The sequence below is a fragment of the Vicugna pacos genome, chromosome 5, assembly GCF_048564905.1.
Source record: "Vicugna pacos chromosome 5, VicPac4, whole genome shotgun sequence".
In the NCBI taxonomy this organism is placed as follows: Eukaryota; Metazoa; Chordata; class Mammalia; order Artiodactyla; family Camelidae; genus Vicugna; species Vicugna pacos.
The window spans coordinates 89,395,711-89,412,884 of record NC_132991.1 but is presented as its reverse complement, the minus strand read 5'-3'; the positions used below and the strand labels follow the sequence as shown (position 1 = coordinate 89,412,884).

At 49.8% G+C, this 17,174-nt stretch overlaps 1 protein-coding gene across 2 annotated transcripts; it reads left to right on the top strand.

Annotated features, from left to right (window-relative positions):
• The first annotated feature begins 1,482 nt into the window (after positions 1 to 1,482).
• NMUR1 (neuromedin U receptor 1) lies at positions 1,483 to 9,249 on the top strand. Of its 2 annotated transcripts, none has more exons than XM_072962134.1 (3): positions 1,483 to 1,581; positions 4,598 to 5,223; positions 7,537 to 9,249. In XM_072962134.1, the coding sequence occupies exons 1-3, from the start codon at positions 1,484 to 1,486 to the stop codon at positions 7,917 to 7,919; spliced, it is 1,107 nt and encodes a 368-aa protein (XP_072818235.1). In that variant the 5' UTR covers position 1,483; the 3' UTR covers positions 7,920 to 9,249. The 2 variants fall into 2 exon arrangements, with proteins under 2 accessions (XP_072818235.1, XP_072818234.1); XM_072962133.1 differs by lacking the exon at positions 1,483 to 1,581 and adding an exon at positions 2,431 to 2,541 and having other exon boundaries at positions 4,338 to 5,223.
• Positions 9,250 to 17,174: the final 7,925 nt, after the last annotated feature.

Genomic DNA, 17,174 nt, shown 5'->3' with positions numbered 1-17,174 from the left:
TGGCCACATAATGCACCCAGCTTACTGAGGTGCGTCCCAGCCCCCCACCACCCTGAGGGGCTCAGACCTTCCTCCTCTCTCCTGGCTTGGCCTGACTTGAGCCCAGCCAAGCAGAGCCAGGTGGAAAAGTCTCTGGCCTGGGGAGGTGCCCAGGTAAGCATAGTGACTCTCCCCACCGCCGGATGTTTGCTGTTCCCAGCTCTCCATGTTTGCTGAGCCTGATTACTGGTGGGTCCTGGACCGCCCCGTTTTCCAGGCAGCAAGGCTCCCTGGGCCTGAGGTACGTGACTAGTCCTATAGCCCTCCTCATCCTGCTGAGTCCTGGAAGGCCCAGAAACTCCCATCCCCACGCTGCTTTACTGCTCTGGGGGAGGGGGCAGACAAGGATGATGCGCTGGGCTTGGGGACACTGAGGCAGCCAGCTGTAGGAATTCCTGACAAGCAGGAACCATTCTACGTCTGTGAGGCAGAGATAAAGTTCTCCGTCCTTTCCTGGGCTTTGAGCACCTCCAAAGGGTCCACAGTGGGTTTCAGGCTGCTCAGAGTCTGTGCAAAATGGTCATGGCAGTGTGTGTGAGTGTCTGAGTGTTCCAGTGAGGGGGTGGGGTTGACAAGGCTCATCACACGCTAAGTGCTGTCTGTGACCCCATAGTGGCTGTTTCCAGCGATGCTGCCTGCCCCTCATTGCTCATCTGATGTGATGGCAACCCCGATCTGAAGGTTCCGGCCAGACTTAAACATCTGAGGCTTAGTTAACTCTCAGGGGCACCCTAGAAGCCTTTCCCCCAGGGACATGGGGACTATGTGCCCCTGTGCTGCCTGCAACCTCCCTGTGCCTGGGGCTGTGTTTACATGTGGAGTTGCTGGGAAGGGAGCCTGGCGGAGACTCAGAATGTTTAACTTCTAGTCTCCAAGGCCACACATTGACTCCTGTGGAGGAGGGAGGGGCAGCGAAAGTCTGAAGGAAGAAGGTCTTGCTTCCAGTTGTCATTAAATGGATATAATCAAACCCAAATCCCACCAGAATCCCATGCGATATTCTTGAGTGCTTGCTGTGTGCCAGCCTTGTGCTAAATCTTGGCATTCAGTGAATCACAGCACACTTACAATAGGAGTAATGATGGGGACACATTTTATAGGAAGAGGAACAGAGGCACAGAGGGGCTCTTCCCTACCACACAACTCACCAGCAGATTTTCTGGGGCCTGGGGCTTTGGACTTAACTATTCCCATCCTTCTCAAAGTGTGCTTCTGGGGGCTGGGGCTCTCTGGAGAGGGTGTGTATGTGTGTCAAAAACAAGGATTTCTGGATCTTGCCCAGACTAAGTAAATCTGGGAAGAGGCCCAGGAGCCAGCATTTCAGCCTGTGCAATCCATGCTTCTAGGCTCGCCAGCAAGTTCCTGATGAAATAACTTCAGCTAAGGAGCTGGATGGAGGGGTGAGCTGAGCAGGGAAGGTGCTCCCTGCTGAGTTTACACGTGCATGGTTTGGAGGAGCAGAAGGAGGCTTGGTGGGGTCCTGGCATTCACTGCTCTTCACTCTGCGCAGTTCCCTCCCTCCTGCAGACACCCCAAAGCAGGGTGAGAGGGGCAGAGGGCATGTTTGAATGTATGAGAGGTATTTGGGGGTGTCTGGGGCTGGAGAATATAGCAGTGGAAAGGCCCAGAAAGTCAAGTGGAGATGGGGAGGTCCAACACCAGGGTAGACTTCAGAAGGGAGTGGGCAACTCTACAGTAGGTTTTCAAGTAGAGGAATGTCATTGTTGGGGGTTCAAGAAGATGACTGTGCTGTGGGAGGTCAAACTGAAGGCAGAATGGAGTTTCCTGAAGCAGTTCTGGGAAGGGATGAGGACCTGGACTCAGGGACTGGAAGGCTCCGGAAATGAGAAGGTGGAGACTGCTGTCCTTGGACTGAGATACAGAGATGGGGGGATCTCCACACCTAAGAGAGGGAATGAGATCCTTTGGGGCTTGTTGACTTGGAGAGGCTGGTGGGACGTCCTTGGAGGTGTGTTTGAAACATGGGGCAGGAGAGGGTGGGATCTGGAGGGACACCATAATAAGGGTTATGCTAAGAGTCAGACTGCTGGAGCATGGGTTCAGCATGTGAGATCCCAGTTCACTAGGACTTCACCTCTCTGATGCTCAGTTTTCTTATCTGTAAAATGGGTTGTTTTGAGGGTTCCACGAGGTAACGGTGCTTCTGGAAGCGCTCCATCAAATACTTGAAAACACAATTGCTACGGTCTGGGTGGGTATGAGGGGCCTCAAATGAATGTGTCTAGGTTCAGCGGCCGGGTGGCCTGCGGGGGCGCCACTGCCCCCTATTGGCAATCCTGGCCTGGGCGGTCCTGGCCCGGGCGCCCCGGGCCCCGGACAGGCGGGGCAACCCCGCGGGCTGCTTGTGGCTCCGCCGCCGTCAGTCCGCCAGTCGGCTCGCTCCTGGCGCCGCGTCCGCACGTCGATCGGTCCATGGACGCCCGCCCTACACTCAGCGGGTGGGCGCCTGGCCCCCGGATCTCGCTGGCAGCAGACGGCATGGTAGGTGAGCAGGATGCCGGCGCGGGCAAGGGCGCAGCGGCTGGAACGCACGCGGCCAGGCGGGGAGAGCGCGCGGGCAGGGTCTCCCCAGGGCAGTAGGAATCGGGGAGCCCGTCGGGGCTCCCCCCTCCCAGGGGGACTCGCAGCCTCCCGGGGTATTTCTGTCTTTTTTGCCCGCCACGCGTGCAGCGGGGCTGGGGGGCTCTGTGCGACGACCTTTCCCGGGGGCGAGGGAGTCTCCCTCGAACCAGAGTCGGCGCTTGCGAGCTCCCAACTCATCTCCGCGGTCTCCGCTCGGATCCCGCAGCAGCCTGGGTAGGGAATGAGGGTGTGGTGGGGCCAGAGGACCACTTGAATGGATGAAGATAAGCCTTGATTCCAAGATGCGGGATTAGGCGTCGGAGAGGCAAGGAGGCTGGGGGAAGCTTCTCGGTGGGGGCTTTGGTGAAGAAGAAGATACTCAGGATTAAGAACCCTTGGGATCTCGGAAAAAGAAGGACCTGAAAAAGAAAGCTGAACGGTGGGTGTGCAGGTACTTGGGGACCGGGAGTTCCCAAGCCCCCACCTGAGGAGAGGAAATGGAGCCTAAGAGAGGATCCAGGAACCAAGCCTGAAAATCCGCAGTTGCTCAGAGGGGAGGGGACGTGGTGGTGGCGGTTTGGGGAACAGGCTCAGTAAGACAGCTCCTGGCTTTTTGAGTCAAGCCACATGCCTAGTGGAATCCCATTCAGCCCCTGGCCCAGTCCCCTGAATTGTGCTTCCTTTGCCTGTGGGAAGGAAGGATCATGCTACTATGCACTGAAGTTGAGCACCTAAAATGTCAGGCACACTCCTGAGAACTTACTCTCTCATTTAATCTTCCAAGAAATTATGAGGAAGGCTCTATCGACTTACCCATTTTATAGATGAGGAGACCGAGGCACAGTGAGGGCCTGTCACAGAAGAGGGTGGCAGAGCTAGCATTTGACTGCAGGTCATTAACTTCCTGGCTTGGGTCCTTAACTACTATATCTGGTGGACTAGCAAAGAGAGGAGCCTGAGAGAGGAAAGGGAACCTCAGAACTGGCAGTGTCAAGGTCTGGCAAATATTTCAACTCCAAACAGTTCAGGTGATAGAAAACAGAAACAAGAACGAACTTTCAGATCTGCATTATAGCTTTTGGACCTTTCATGCCTTTGCTTGATCCCCACAGTGACTCAGTCCTCACAGTGAGGTGACATAATCAGGCCCTTCTGTGTGTCAGACAGGCCCTGCGTTAATACCTTTCATGGGCTAAATTCCTTTATCTTTATAATATGGAAACAACTGCAGAGAGGTTACCATGAAAATGGCCCCACAGCCCGGAATTCAAGAGGCTGGATTTGAATCAAGGCAGCTGTTTCCAGAGTCCTTGCTCTTAAAACCATATGATACTATGTATTGTGCCCATTTTACAGATGTCCAAGCTGAGCGTCTCTCCCAAAGTCAATGGCTTGAAATGGGAGAGAACCAAGGAGAGGCTGCTGATAACAAAGCCCATGCTTGAGATCAGCTCCATCACTATTCAGAGGCTTCACTAGATCTTGAAATTTAAAATTGAAGTCCCACTTTTTACTATTTTTAAGATGTATATATTTATATCTCTGAAATTGTAATGCCATTTTAAAATGTATGGCAGAGTTTGTCCTTCTCTGTGTTACATAAAATAATGGCCTCCTTAGTATCTATTGATGGTACTTTTGGTTTGATAAATTATGACGGAGCCAGGTTCCCTGAGTGACTTTTTCTGGTGTCACTCTTTTTTTTTGTTCCACAGGCTCCTCTTTGCCTCAACTGCTCCATCCTCCCTGGAAACAGGTCCCTGGGTGCAAAGAGCCTGGTGCCCTGCAATGGCAGCAGGGCCTTGGAGTCCTTTGACCCTGAGGACTTAAACCTGACTGATGAGGAGCTCAAGTTCAAGTACCTGGGGCCCCAGCAGATGGAGCTGTTCCTACCCATCTGTGTCACATACCTGTTGATCTTTGTGGTGGGTGCTGTGGGCAACGGGCTGACCTGCACTGTCATCCTGCGCCATAGGGCCATGCGCACGCCCACCAACTACTACCTCTTCAGCCTGGCCGTGTCGGACCTGCTGGTGCTGCTCCTGGGCCTGCCCCTGGAGCTCTACGAGATGTGGCGCAACTACCCGTTCCTGCTGGGAACCGGCGGCTGCTACTTCCGCACGCTGCTCTTCGAGACGGTCTGCCTGGCCTCGGTGCTCAACGTCACTGCCCTGAGCGTGGAGCGCTACGTGGCCGTAGTGCACCCGCTGCAGGCCAGGTCCGTGGTGACGCACTCCCACGTGCGCCGCGTGCTCGGGACCATCTGGAGCCTCGCGGTGCTCTGCTCTCTGCCCAACACCAGCCTGCATGGCATCCAGCAGCTGAATATCCCCTGCCGGGGCACAGTGCCTGGCTCGGCCGTGTGCACTTTGGTCCGCCCAAGAGCCATCTACAATCTGGTCGTGCAGACCACCGCGCTGCTCTTCTTCTGCCTGCCCATGGCCACCATCAGCGTGCTCTACCTGCTCATCGGGCTGCGGTTGCGGCGTGAGAGGCTGCTGCTGCTCAGGCAGGAGTCCAACGGCAGAGCCAGGACCAGGGACAGCCGCAGGCTCCAGCGGCTGCCGAATAGGGGTCGGACACAGGTGACCAAGATGCTGTGTAAGTTTTGCTGCTGGCAAGAGGGGCTGAGCCAGGCACTGGGTATGAAGCTGGGGCTTCCGGGGGCCCTGGGGAAGGGGCTGAGTGTCTGGGTTTATGATGGAGGCTGAATGTGAGGTATGGAGTAACACCACTGCCACCCACTGTGTGCCCGCGCGCATGCGCACACTCTCACACTGCAGGTGTATAATTTTTTAGATTACCTTGTGAGAAACCGACACCAAAGAAATGTTAATGGTTCACGGCAAGATCAGCTACATAATTTGTGGGACTCAATGCAAAATGAGAATTTGTGGTCCCCTGTTTAAAAAACTCAGTAAGAATGACAAAACAGCAATAGCAGAGCTGCTCTCTTGACCCTTCTGAGGTGTGGGCCCTGTGCAAATGCACAGGTCGCACCCATGAAGCCAGCCCTGGCTCATGGAACCAACCACAGGCAGGCCGGAGGCATGTGGCTTGGCTGTTCATAGGATCTGGACCCTCCAAGCAGGTCTCTCACCTTTACTCCTAAATATATATTTCTAGGTTCTGTCCTTCCCTAAGCAGCCAGGGCGGAGGGCATGGAGCTCCCCTTTCCTGAGGAACTAACTGTTCTCTTCTCTTAGTGGCTATTGAAAATCCCAGGGAAGGATTCTGATTGATGGGCTTAGGTCATGGCCTGCCACTTGGCCAGAGTGGCAGGATGCTGGTGAGCAGCCCCCACAGACTCACATGGTGGGATCCAGGGGAAGCAAAGTTTGAAAAGATGGGGAGCAGGGTGCTGGAAAGGCAAGATGATGAATTTTCTCTACAGTATGTCTGTGGTTCTCTGGGGACCACAGGAGTGACCATGATCTAAAAGAGGTCATCAGGAGGCATGTTTGTGAGGGTCGGTGTGCAGAGCCCAGGAGAATCAGGGCAGAAGTGTGGATGGGGGCCAGCTGGGGGAACACTCAGCTGCCTTGAGGCCCTGGATCTTTCTGTGGACTAGGCCTGGTGCTTCTTCAAAGACAGGGGCCCTGGGGAAGCCAAACTGATGCTCAGCCAATCATTGATTCCCTCCCTATCTCATCCTGTCCCACAGGACCTGAATCAGGTAGGTGGGGTGAGCCAGGGCAGGACAGGGCTGGTGAGGCCTTGATCAAAGCCATGGGATTATAGCCAGCTAACTGGGGACTGCCCCATTCCCAGAGAGATCCACTCCTCTCACTCCCCAGGACAGTGCCCAGGAGGCCAGGGTCACTTGTGCAGTCCCCTAAGATGGGAGTGACTGTGACACTTTGTGCTTGCCTCCTGCACAAGACCACCTGCCCCTTGGCTGTCTCCACTGCCTCCTGCTCCCCTGACCACAGGGGCTGAGTCTGCTCATCTGGGACGGCTCTTGTCCTGTGAAGGTGGGGTGTTTCCTTAAGGCTGCCTTGCTTGCTGGCCCGGGGCTCTGGCTTTTTCTCTCCTTCCTCCATCTTTGCTTCCCGAGGGCCTACTGTGCACAGGCTGTGTGCTGGGGATGTTGTAACCAACGCCCCGATTGACATCTGGGGCTGTGAGGAAAACCATGCTGGGGTGTGAGGTGGAAGACACTGCAGGGGAAAGATTGTAAATTGGAGAAGCAAACATGAGGAACAAGCAACAAAAATCAAGGCAAACCTGAAGGCAGAGACCCAAGGAAGGGCATGGTTAAGACCAGAGCTGGAGGGAAGCTTGGGAGAAAGAGCGAGCGCTCAGCTGGCCTGTCCTGCTTTTTGCTGGTGGTTGGGGTGGGGGGTTGTCAAGGAAAGGGGAGTTAATGCAGGGCAGGATATTCAGCAGGGCCCGGGAGAGCTGGGGGCTGGGAAGGCTTCTAGGGCCAAAGCAGGCAAGTGTAGGGTATGTGTGTCTGTCTTGCTCTCTCTGGCCCCATAACCTCCCCGTCTACTACCATCTAGCCATGGGCCCCATTCTCCTGCTTACATCAGCAAGCATGGCCCCAAGATGTCACCTAGAGTGGGCTTAGCCCCACAGTCTGTGTCACGCTGGGGCTCAGCATCCCAGCTGACATGAGGCTGTAGAGCACGGGGTTCCATGGGGACAGAATTGGACCAGGCCAGCTGGGCTCGGGTGTCCACACCTGGTCCAGGGCACACACCCACTGCCCAGTCAGTGACGGTGGCGAGAGTAGTCTCTCTAAAAGGGGCACGGTCAGGGCAGGCAAACTTTCAGAAAATTCCAGATGGATGGTGGGCAAGGGTGGCCTGTGGGAGAGGAGAGGAGGTGAGACTGAGCGGACCAAATTGAAGCCCAGGGCAAGCCACTGAGAGGGCTCTGGTGGGTATTCAAGTCTTTCTCCGCCCACAGTTGTGCTGGTCGTAGTGTTTGGGATCTGCTGGGCCCCGTTCCACATCGACCGCCTCATGTGGAGCTTCGTGTCCCGCTGGACCGAGGGCCTGCACCTGGCCTTCCAGTACGTGCACGTCGTCTCCGGCATCTTCTTCTACCTCGGCTCGGCCGCCAACCCCGTGCTCTACAGCCTCATGTCCAGCCGCTTCCGCGACACCTTCTGGGAAGCCCTGCGCCTGGGGGCCTGCTACCACCGCCACAGACCCTGCCACAGCTTCCACAGCCTCAGCAGGGTGACCACAGGCAGCACCCTGTGTGACACGGGCTCCCTGGGCAACAGAGCCCATCCTCTGGCTGAGAACGGTGGCCCAGGGGGGCAGCAAGAGACTGACCCCTTCTAAGTGGAGCCTCGAGGCAGCTTCACCCCAGGGTGCCGGAGCGCCATGCCCAGCTTTGGGGGCCACATGTGCCTCCTCTGCAGGGATGTCTTCATGGCCTATCCCCTTTGTACCTTGTCCCCATTTCAGCCTAGAAACTTGGGCCATCACCTCAGTGACCCCTGCCCCACCCAAGTATCAGAAGGAATTTAAGGTCTTTAAGGGTCTGCCCTCCAGATCCCCAGGCCCCCAGTTACAGGCCCACCCCTGTAGGGACATCACAGTTGGTTAACTGGGCACAGCGACTCCATCTGGGGACTCCCCTCCCACTACAGTACCTGAAGTGTTTCCACGTGGCCCAATCTTTCCTTGCCATTTCTCCCTGAGCTTCTGCAGGTTCTGGCCCATTCCATGCCTCTCTAGCTCTTGGCCTGCACCTGGGGCCCTCCTCTGCCCTGACCCTTCCCTGGCTCCCAGTTGGCTCGTTCTGCTCTGGGATCTCCACCTGGTAGAGTCACTAGGTGGCAGGTATAGCAGGGATCCAGGGAACCTGGTTCCAATCTCAGCCCTGCTGCCAACACTGTGCCCTGTGGCATCAAGGAAGTCACCTCACCTTATAAACCTTGGTCCCTTGTTTGCAAAATGAAAGGGGCCCTGACATTCTACAGTGTCTCCCTTTGACACCTTAGCTGTGGTTTTCTGTGTGTGTGTGCAGAAGTCACAGCTTGTAACAAAAGAGATACCCTCAGATTAACAAGGTGGAAATTTTAGGAAATCTTAAGGTCCTCACCAACCCCCAACCCTTACTCCCTCCCTGACCCCCGCATGCTCCCCACCCCACCCCCTTGAGAGCCACTTGTCCTAGGGCAGAGGGACTGCATGTGAGCAGAGGTCCCTGCCTGCCTCTGGACTCATCTCCTCACAGGCTGGCTTGGGGGTCTGAGGTGAGCAGAGCATTGGGACCGACTGGCCAGAGACTCTGGGGGCAAGAGACATGGGCAAACCAAGGGCAAAGAGTGACCCTGTGAGGACTGCTTGGGGCTCAGTGAGGTGAAAAGAGAGACTGGACAAGTATGTCCTGAAACAAAGCCCCATTCCCAGTCCCCGTGGGCGACCTGGTGCTCAGTAAGGACTCAGTTGATGGACGGAACTTGTCTCGCTGCAGTCCCTGGATGCCGTCCTCCTCCCGAGAGGAGACTGCAGTACAAGGAACCCTGGCCTCCCTGGAGGGGAGCTGCGGGGTGCCCAGGGTGCTATGGGGCCTGCGGGCCGAGTCCTCCCTGCAGCCTCTCCCCTGCTCAGGTCCCAGGTTCCCTGCCTAAAAAGTGGAGGAAATTGTACAGGGTTGCATGTAATGTTCTGGAGTTTTTGCAATTCAATTGTAGAAATAATAAATATTCATTTTAGAAAAATTGGAAAGTACAGATGAGCAAAAGTCAAAACAATTTAAAATAATTAAAAACCACCCTTGCTGGGGGAGGAGGGGAGGGGGAAATGGAGAGTTGTTTAATGGGTACAGATCAGTTTTCCAAGATGAAAAAGTCCTGGAGATTGGTTACAAAACAGGGTGAGCATACTTGAACAATACTGAATTGTACACTTACATAGTTAAGATGGTAAATTTTATGTGTATTTTACTATAGTTTTTTTCAACGAAAGGATTAAGTCAGGAAAAGAAAAAATTAAAAACTATTGTGGCTTACTCTCTGGAAGAAACCACTATATACAAGATGAATGGGGGATTTGTGAAAGGAGCTTGTGAAAAGAGTCTATGCAGAGTTATGAGTGCCCAGTGACACTCGGAAATGAGCTCCCAGGAGGCCTTGAGGTGGCGTCGGGGGAAGGGGTGTGGTTGAGGGGAACGGTCAGATGCCAAGCTTCTGGCTGGAGCTTGAAGTTGAGCTAAAGACTGGACTCCCTGGGACCTCTCTTAAGTGATAGTCAGGAACTTTGGTCAGTGTGCGTTTACAAAGGGACTACTATGTGCAGAGAAGCACTGGGCAGACTGGGGAAGGTGAGGGCTGTGAGTTGTCAGAAGGCACCAGATCTTAGTGTAAACTTGATGTATGTCTCTCAAGGGTCTCCACAGCATGTCGGTGGCTAGGTCCCATTTGCCATGAGTCACTGGTTACCATGGAAAGTAGAAACAGCAGCTCTGGGCTCAGCCTTGGAGAAAAAGGGATGGAGGTGGAAAGGCCAGCCAGCAAGATCCCGCTCTCACTCCTGAAAGCAGCATCTTCCGCTACTTGCTCTCCTGCACTGGTCAGAGTGGGGACAGCATTCCCAAATGCACAGGGCTACTCCCAAGACAGGAGTCCTCAACTCCTAAGTGTCTGGCTCACCTGGGGCTCAAGTCACCTCCTGTCCCAGCTGCGGTCACACACATCCCTCCTTCTCCCATCTTCAAGAGTTTGGGCTCTACTTCTTGTCTGCTCCACTCCTGCGTGGGTGATGCTGAAGTCCACGTGGATGGCCTGCTGCCGCCCTGACATCAGCTTTAGATCTTTCCTGCAGTTTCTGGAGACTCTCCTCCACCCCAGCCTCTCAGTTCCTGGTCACCTCCTCACTCCCAGGACCTCCAGTTTTTCCATTTCTGGAAGTGTGAACTCTTGACTGTGACTGCCTCCTTCCTGCTCTGTTGCTAAGTGATAGGTTTATTCTTTAACTTCATCTAGCCTCTTGACTGCTCTGTTTTCTCCCAATCCATCAGCTTCCTCAGATCTTCACTTCCTTTCTAATGGGTCCCAGATCCCATGGTCCATCACACGCAGCCCTCTCTGCCAGTATTGCTGAGGTGAACATACTGGAATCACCCTTTCCTTCTCAGAAAAAAAAGGTTTATTTTCTTTGGGAACTACAAGAATTCTTGGGAACATCTTGGGAAATCCAAGATGTCTCATCAACAAAGCTGCGTTTGCCCAGCCTTCCTTCTGTTAAGTACCGACTCAGGAAATGGAAATGATGCAGCACTTCACAGCTAGTCTTACATGGTCAGATGGCATTTCCAGACCAGTCCTGACATTAAAAAAAAAATTGTTATTACTTTTTTATTTTTGGTGGGGGAAGGTAACTAGGTTTACTTATTTATTTATTCTTAGAGGCAGTACTGGGGACTGAACCCAGGACCTCATGTATGCTAAGCATGTGCTCTACCACTTGAGCTATACCCTCCCCAGTCCTGACATTCTTGTCTTCTAATGCATCCACCAAGTTTTCTCTGTCCCAAGTTTTCTTTCTAAAGAGGAGTTGCCCTTTTGGAGGGCTCCCTATATTTGCACTTCCTTCCCCTTGTGGGGAATCCCTCAGTGGGTGACTCTTGGTGGGAGACCAAGCCCAGGCTCCCACTACAGAAGCTGAAAGGGTTCTGGACACTCTCCACCCACGATGTCACTGTGTGGCTCATGACTTGCACTTGGCCAGCTGGATGATGCGACCTGGGACTTCCATCTGGAGCAAGTGATACTAAGACCCACGACAACAGGGGCAGATGTGTCCAAGGCTGCAGCGCTAACAGCAGCATCCTGTCCAGGCTGCCCTGGGGCTCCTGCTGCCCAGCCTGCCTTGGTCTCCACCCATTTTCTCTGCCGGGTTTTCCAACCTTCCTGTTCTTCTGAGCTACCAAGAGCTTTTCAATCAATTCCTTTTCTGCTTAAGTTGACCAGAATCTTTTGCTGTTGTTTGCAACCAAGAACCTTAACAGATCCATCAACCACTGATGTGAAGGTTACACTTTCTATTTGTTCTACTAGTTGTTATCTTTACATTTTTCTAAGATGAGCAAATATTATCACTGATTGTTTTAAAACCCCAAACTATAGTCTGTAATACTTAATAATTATTTTCATTCTCTCTTTTTTTTAAAACTCTTTTTTTTAGAGGCAAGAACAATGAGGACAGATTTAAGGAATTTGATCCTAGAAACATATTTACATTTTTCTAATAGTCTAATTCTCTTCAGCACAAAACTTTTGGTGTGCTTCTTCAGACAAAGCAGCAAGGACTCTAGACTCAAGCTACCAGGGTTCAAATCCTGGTTCAAAAGTCAGAACAGCCTTAGGCCAAAGTCAGACTGGACTGAAAGGTATGGACATTACTAAAGAAAGAACTTGCACCCTGCCTGCACACAAGTAAGAGACTCAGAGGCCAGCACTGACCACTGCATCCTTCCAAAGAGTGTCCTAAATCTGTAAGGTTCAGTCTGAGGATGGTAGTTACTCTCTAAGGTAAATGCCCCTTTGTGCGGCCTCTTTATTTATTTTTAAAATGATGTCATTAAATATTTATTGAGCACTTCTTCTAAGCCAGGCACCGTTCTGGGAATTAGAGCAACTACAGTCAAAAAGAGGCAAATATCTCTGCCCACAAAGAACTTTCATTCTTTGGACTAAATTTTGAATGAAAACTCACTGTGCTCAGACATTGAACTAAACAGCATATATGTTAACAATGAAGAAAATGCAATCTCACCCTCAGGAAGTTGCAATTTACTTGTTTTTCTCTTGCTAACTTTATTTTTGTCTTCTTTCCCTGTTTTTTACTTTTCTAGAAAGTGAATCCTAGGATACTTAGGTCCAAGTTAGCCTGCATAACAAAATATGTTGATAATTTATTTAGCAAATATCAAGAATTCCCTTTAAAAATTTTTTTCCAGCATTTATTTTGATGTTTTAAATTGAAGTATAGTCAATACAATGTTGTGTTAGTTTCTGGTGTATAGCATAGTGATTCAGTTATATATATATATATATATTTCTTTCCATATTCTTTTTCATTATAGGTTATTACGAGATATTGAGTATCTTGTTGCTTATCTATTTTATGTAGTTAGTATCTGCAAATCCCAAACTCCAGTTTATTGTTTCCCACCTCTTTCTCCTGCTGGTAACCATAAGTTTGTTTTCTATGTCTGTGAGTCCCTTTCTGTTTCATAAGTAAGTTCATTTGTGTCTTTTTTTTTTTTTTAAGATTCCACATATAAGTGATACCTTACAGAATTTTTCTTTCTCTTTCTGGCTTACTTCACTAAGTACGATAATCTCTATTTCCATCCATCTTGCTGCAAATGGCATTATTTCATTCTTTTTTATGGCTGAGTCACATTCCATTGTGTAAATATATACCACATCTTCTTTATCCAGTCATCTGGATAAAGATGGACATTTAGGTGGCTTCCATATCTCGGCTATTGTAAATAGTGCTGCTATGAATATTGGGGTGCATGTATCTTTTTGAATTAGAGGTCCCTCCAGATATATGTCCAGGAGTGGGGTTGATGGATCATATGGTAAGTGTATTTTTATTTTTTTAATGAATTTCCATACTGTTTTCCTGTGTGGCCTCTGCCTGCCTGCCTTCCTTCCTTCCCTTCTTTCTAAATTTTTTAAATTAATCTTTCTTTTGGCGGTGGGGAGGAGGTAATTAGGTTTATTCATCTATTTATTTAATGGAGGTACTGGGGCTTGAACCCAGGACCTTGTGCATGCTAGGCATGCACTCTACCACTGAGCTATACCCACCCCTCCCCCCAGTGTGGCTTCTTTAAATGCAACACTCCAACCTCATCCTCTTTCAAAGTTCTGCACAGGGCAGGGTAGGACAGTTGAGGGGTGTGGGAAAAGAGGCTATGGCCCAGGTGAGGGACAGTGGGGATTCAGTGGGTAAGAGTGTCCTGGATCAGAAGAGGTGGCCACAGGCTAGGGCTAGACTGGAGGGCCTGGAAGCTGCTGCCACAGTCTCTGGAACATCCCCAAGAGGACCTGGGATATTTTAATCTAATATTCAAGTACCTTCATTAGCTCTAAGCAATGTGGACATCATTCATTCAGCTACCATCTATTGGCCATGTACCAGGCACTGTCCAAACCTGGGATGGGGGACATACAAGTGCTCTGACAGCTGGAACTCTGGGGCACAGAAGAGAGGCACCTGCCTTAGTGGAGCAAAGGCTTCCACAAGGAGGCAATGCTGCTCAAGACTCAAAGTTCTGGGAGAAGGGGCCTGAGTGGCCTCTGAGCTTTGGCCGGGGAAGGGTGGAGCATCTCTAATGACATGTATGGAGCCTGTAGCAGTACAAATAAAGTGTTTACAGGAGAAATAATAGGATGCCTAGGAATCACATTAAATACTCAAGCCAAAAAAGCAAACAAACAAAAAACCAAAGAAAGAAAAAAAAAAGAAAAAAAAGGAGAGAGGGAGAGAAAAAAAAGTGAGACAGGGAATAGCTGAAAGACGAATGGCAAAAATATTGAAGTGATTCATTATGGTAAAAAGGGAATCATTATATATTCTCTCTACTTAATAATGTGTGTTTGAAAATGTCCATAATTTTTGTAAAGGTTGCAGTAAAGATTCACATATTTGTCTCTTCATCAGCACGATCACTTATCGCTGGGTGAAAAGAGTAGAATTCCTAAATGTAAGGAATGAAAATTTTTACCTCAATGGAAATTGCCAAATTTCTCTCCAGGTGTTTGTAATGAGGGGGATCAGGATATGCTACCCCAAGACACAGCGCCTTGGCACAGTGAATAGTTTAAGCTGAATGCACTGGAAAAAAGCAGGTGCAGGAAGGACTCTCTGACCTTCCCCTGAAGCAGATTACAAGACCCTCCCTCCACTTAGAGAAAAGGAACATTCTTTTCTCCAAGACTGGGGAACAACAGGAGGAATCTGGGCAAATAGACCTTGTCATTTCTCCCAGTGAACCACTTACCTCATCACCCTTTCTGTCCTATCACATTTTTTCACACCCTCCACTCTTCATCAGACCTAGCATGAAGAGCAGGGTATAGCTCAAGTGGTAAGGTATATGCTTAGCATGCACGAGGTCCAAGGTTCAATCCCCAGTACCTCCTCTAAAATAAATAAGTAAATAAACAAACCTAATTATCTCCATCCCTTGCTAAAAATAGAACAAAACAAAAATCTAGCATGAAGATACCAATTCTTCAGGTTTTCATTTCCTTACAAAGGCTCTGTGACACATACAACTTAAATAAGTTTATATGCTTTTCTCTTGTTAATCTGCCTTTTGTTACAGGGCCTCAGCCAAAAATTTAGACAAGTAGAGGAAAAAGATATTTTTCCTCCTCTATAGTAACAAGTTGCCTTTTCACCAGTTTCCCCACAAACCCAAAACACTTGTTCTATGCTTTAATTTCTGTTAATCTGATGGATACAAAGTGGTATCATATTATTGTTTTAAATTAATTCCCTGGCAGTTCTGAGACAGGAAGGAAGAAGGCAGGGTACTACCATTAAAAGAATGACACAGCAATTGAGGATAGGATATAAACCATAAACTGGTCAGAACAAAGATGCGGAATATTTGACTTCCAGTTGATCTTAAACTTCATTATACGTTCACCATAATGTATTAGCATGCTAACTGGCACTCCCCTGTTGCACCATGACAGTTCCAAGGCTGGCCATAAAAGGCCAAAAGTGAGCAATAGTCCAATTACTGGAAATCCCTGCCGCTTTCCCCAAAATACTTGGAATAACCCTCCTGCTTGTTAGCATACAAAATCACCCAGCCCATGAAAACTAACAACCCCTCACCTCATGATCACTCTTCCTCTCACCCTCTGAGGTGGCCCAAACTCTCTATAGAGTGTGTATTACCTGGAATAAATCTACTTTCGCTTTCCTATGGCTCAGTCTTGAATTCTTTCCTGTGTGAAGCCAAGGACCCTCACCTGATGGGGTGTGTCCCAGGGACTCGAGGGAGATCTGAGACAGGACCATTCTCTCACACTCCATTTTCCTGAACAGTTGTACAGTTGAGCATCTCTTCATAGCTTTATGTGCTACCTAAATTTCTTCTGAAAATTGCTTTTCATATCCTTTGCCTGCTTTTTCTTACTGTAGTTTTTCATATTCTGATACTAAATTTTTATTATATGTTACAAATATTTATTCCCAATTTGTTCCTTATATTTTAGAATTGTTTATAAAGACTCATGCATCCAAAGTTTTAAATTGTATCATGGCAAACCCGTCATAATTTCACTTACGGATTTTTGCTTGGCGTCTTAAGAATGATGGCGTCATTTATATTCTAAATTCTTATTACTTATTTTAATAAGAATGCTTCTTAATTTTTGCCATCAAAAATATTTTTTACATTTTCACAGATAAGCTTTATCTAAAATGATATAGTGTTTTTCTTCCTTTAGCTTGTTAGTTTAATTGACATTATTTCTTTACCTTGAAGCATCTTGCATTCCAAAGGTAAATGCTATTGGTCAATATTCTTTTACTACATTCAGTGAGGGACTAAAATCTCTGAACTACGTAGGCAGATCGATCTTCCTCTTCTTTCCTAACTTGGAACTTACTCAGGGCCACCCTTCCCCCACACGCCCCCCCACAAAAGCCCTTTTCCAAATCCCAATATGGGTATAATTACTAGAATTTTCATCCTGCTATTGGGCCTAACGGTGCTAATGACCATAAGATAGCACGTTAATGATGGTTTAACTCAAAGAAACTAGGAGACTGTATTAAGTAACTGAGGATGCAAATTAATGGCCTCGGATGAGTTCCTTAACCTCTGTGAGCCTCAATTTCCTTAAAAGTAAAATGAAACTAGCAATAACATCTAAGTCACAAGTTTGTTTCTAAAAGTCCACAATAAAACGTATAAAAAGTAACCAGTACAATGCCTTGCGCAAAACATCTATCAGTGTATTTTACCTATGACCATTACTACCGTCACTACTTTGATGGCAGTTTCAGGAGCCAGTGGGCAAGGAAGCGGCGATGCCTGGGGTCAGAAGGCCAACTGCCAGGCTCTGGTCCCCGCTGCGCTTGGCTGTTAAGGCCTGTGCCTCCTTCTAGGCTGAAAATCGCAGCAGGTCTAACACACACTCCAGTGAGTGGGTGGCTGCCTACCGGGTTAACGGATGTAAGCGCCTGGAACCGACCCTGGCTCACAAGCCCACAACGAAAGACTGTTTTTATGACTGCTGTTTACGTTTTACAGCTCCACCCGTAGGTTAGCTGTGTGACCTCCCGCCAGGTCCCCGAACTTAGCGAAACCTGCGCCTTGTCCCCCGGCAACTTGGGACTAATGCCGAACGACCTCCGAGAATCCGGACCAGGGGTACTACCGGCTCCCGCCCGCACTAAAATGTCCTCCCCGCGCGCAGGCGCAGCACGTGCTGTCCCAGCTCGAGTCCCCGCCCCCTCTCTGGGGTCGCGGTTCGGGATTGGCCCAAAGGCGTCACGGGCTCTGATTGGGCGAGGTGGAATCACGAGGGTGCGGTCCCCTTCCGG

Bases quoted from the DNA above. Each gene is read 5' to 3' on its own strand.
- NMUR1 (XM_072962133.1), top strand. From the start codon at position 2,473: ATGGACGCCCGCCCTACACTCAGCGGGTGGGCGCCTGGCCCCCGGATC. The intron at 2,542-4,337 runs GTAGGTGAGCAG...TTTGTTCCACAG, and splicing joins CGCTGGCAGCAGACGGCATG to GCTCCTCTTTGCCTCAACTG. The intron at 5,224-7,536 runs GTAAGTTTTGCT...CTCCGCCCACAG, and splicing joins ACAGGTGACCAAGATGCTGT to TTGTGCTGGTCGTAGTGTTT.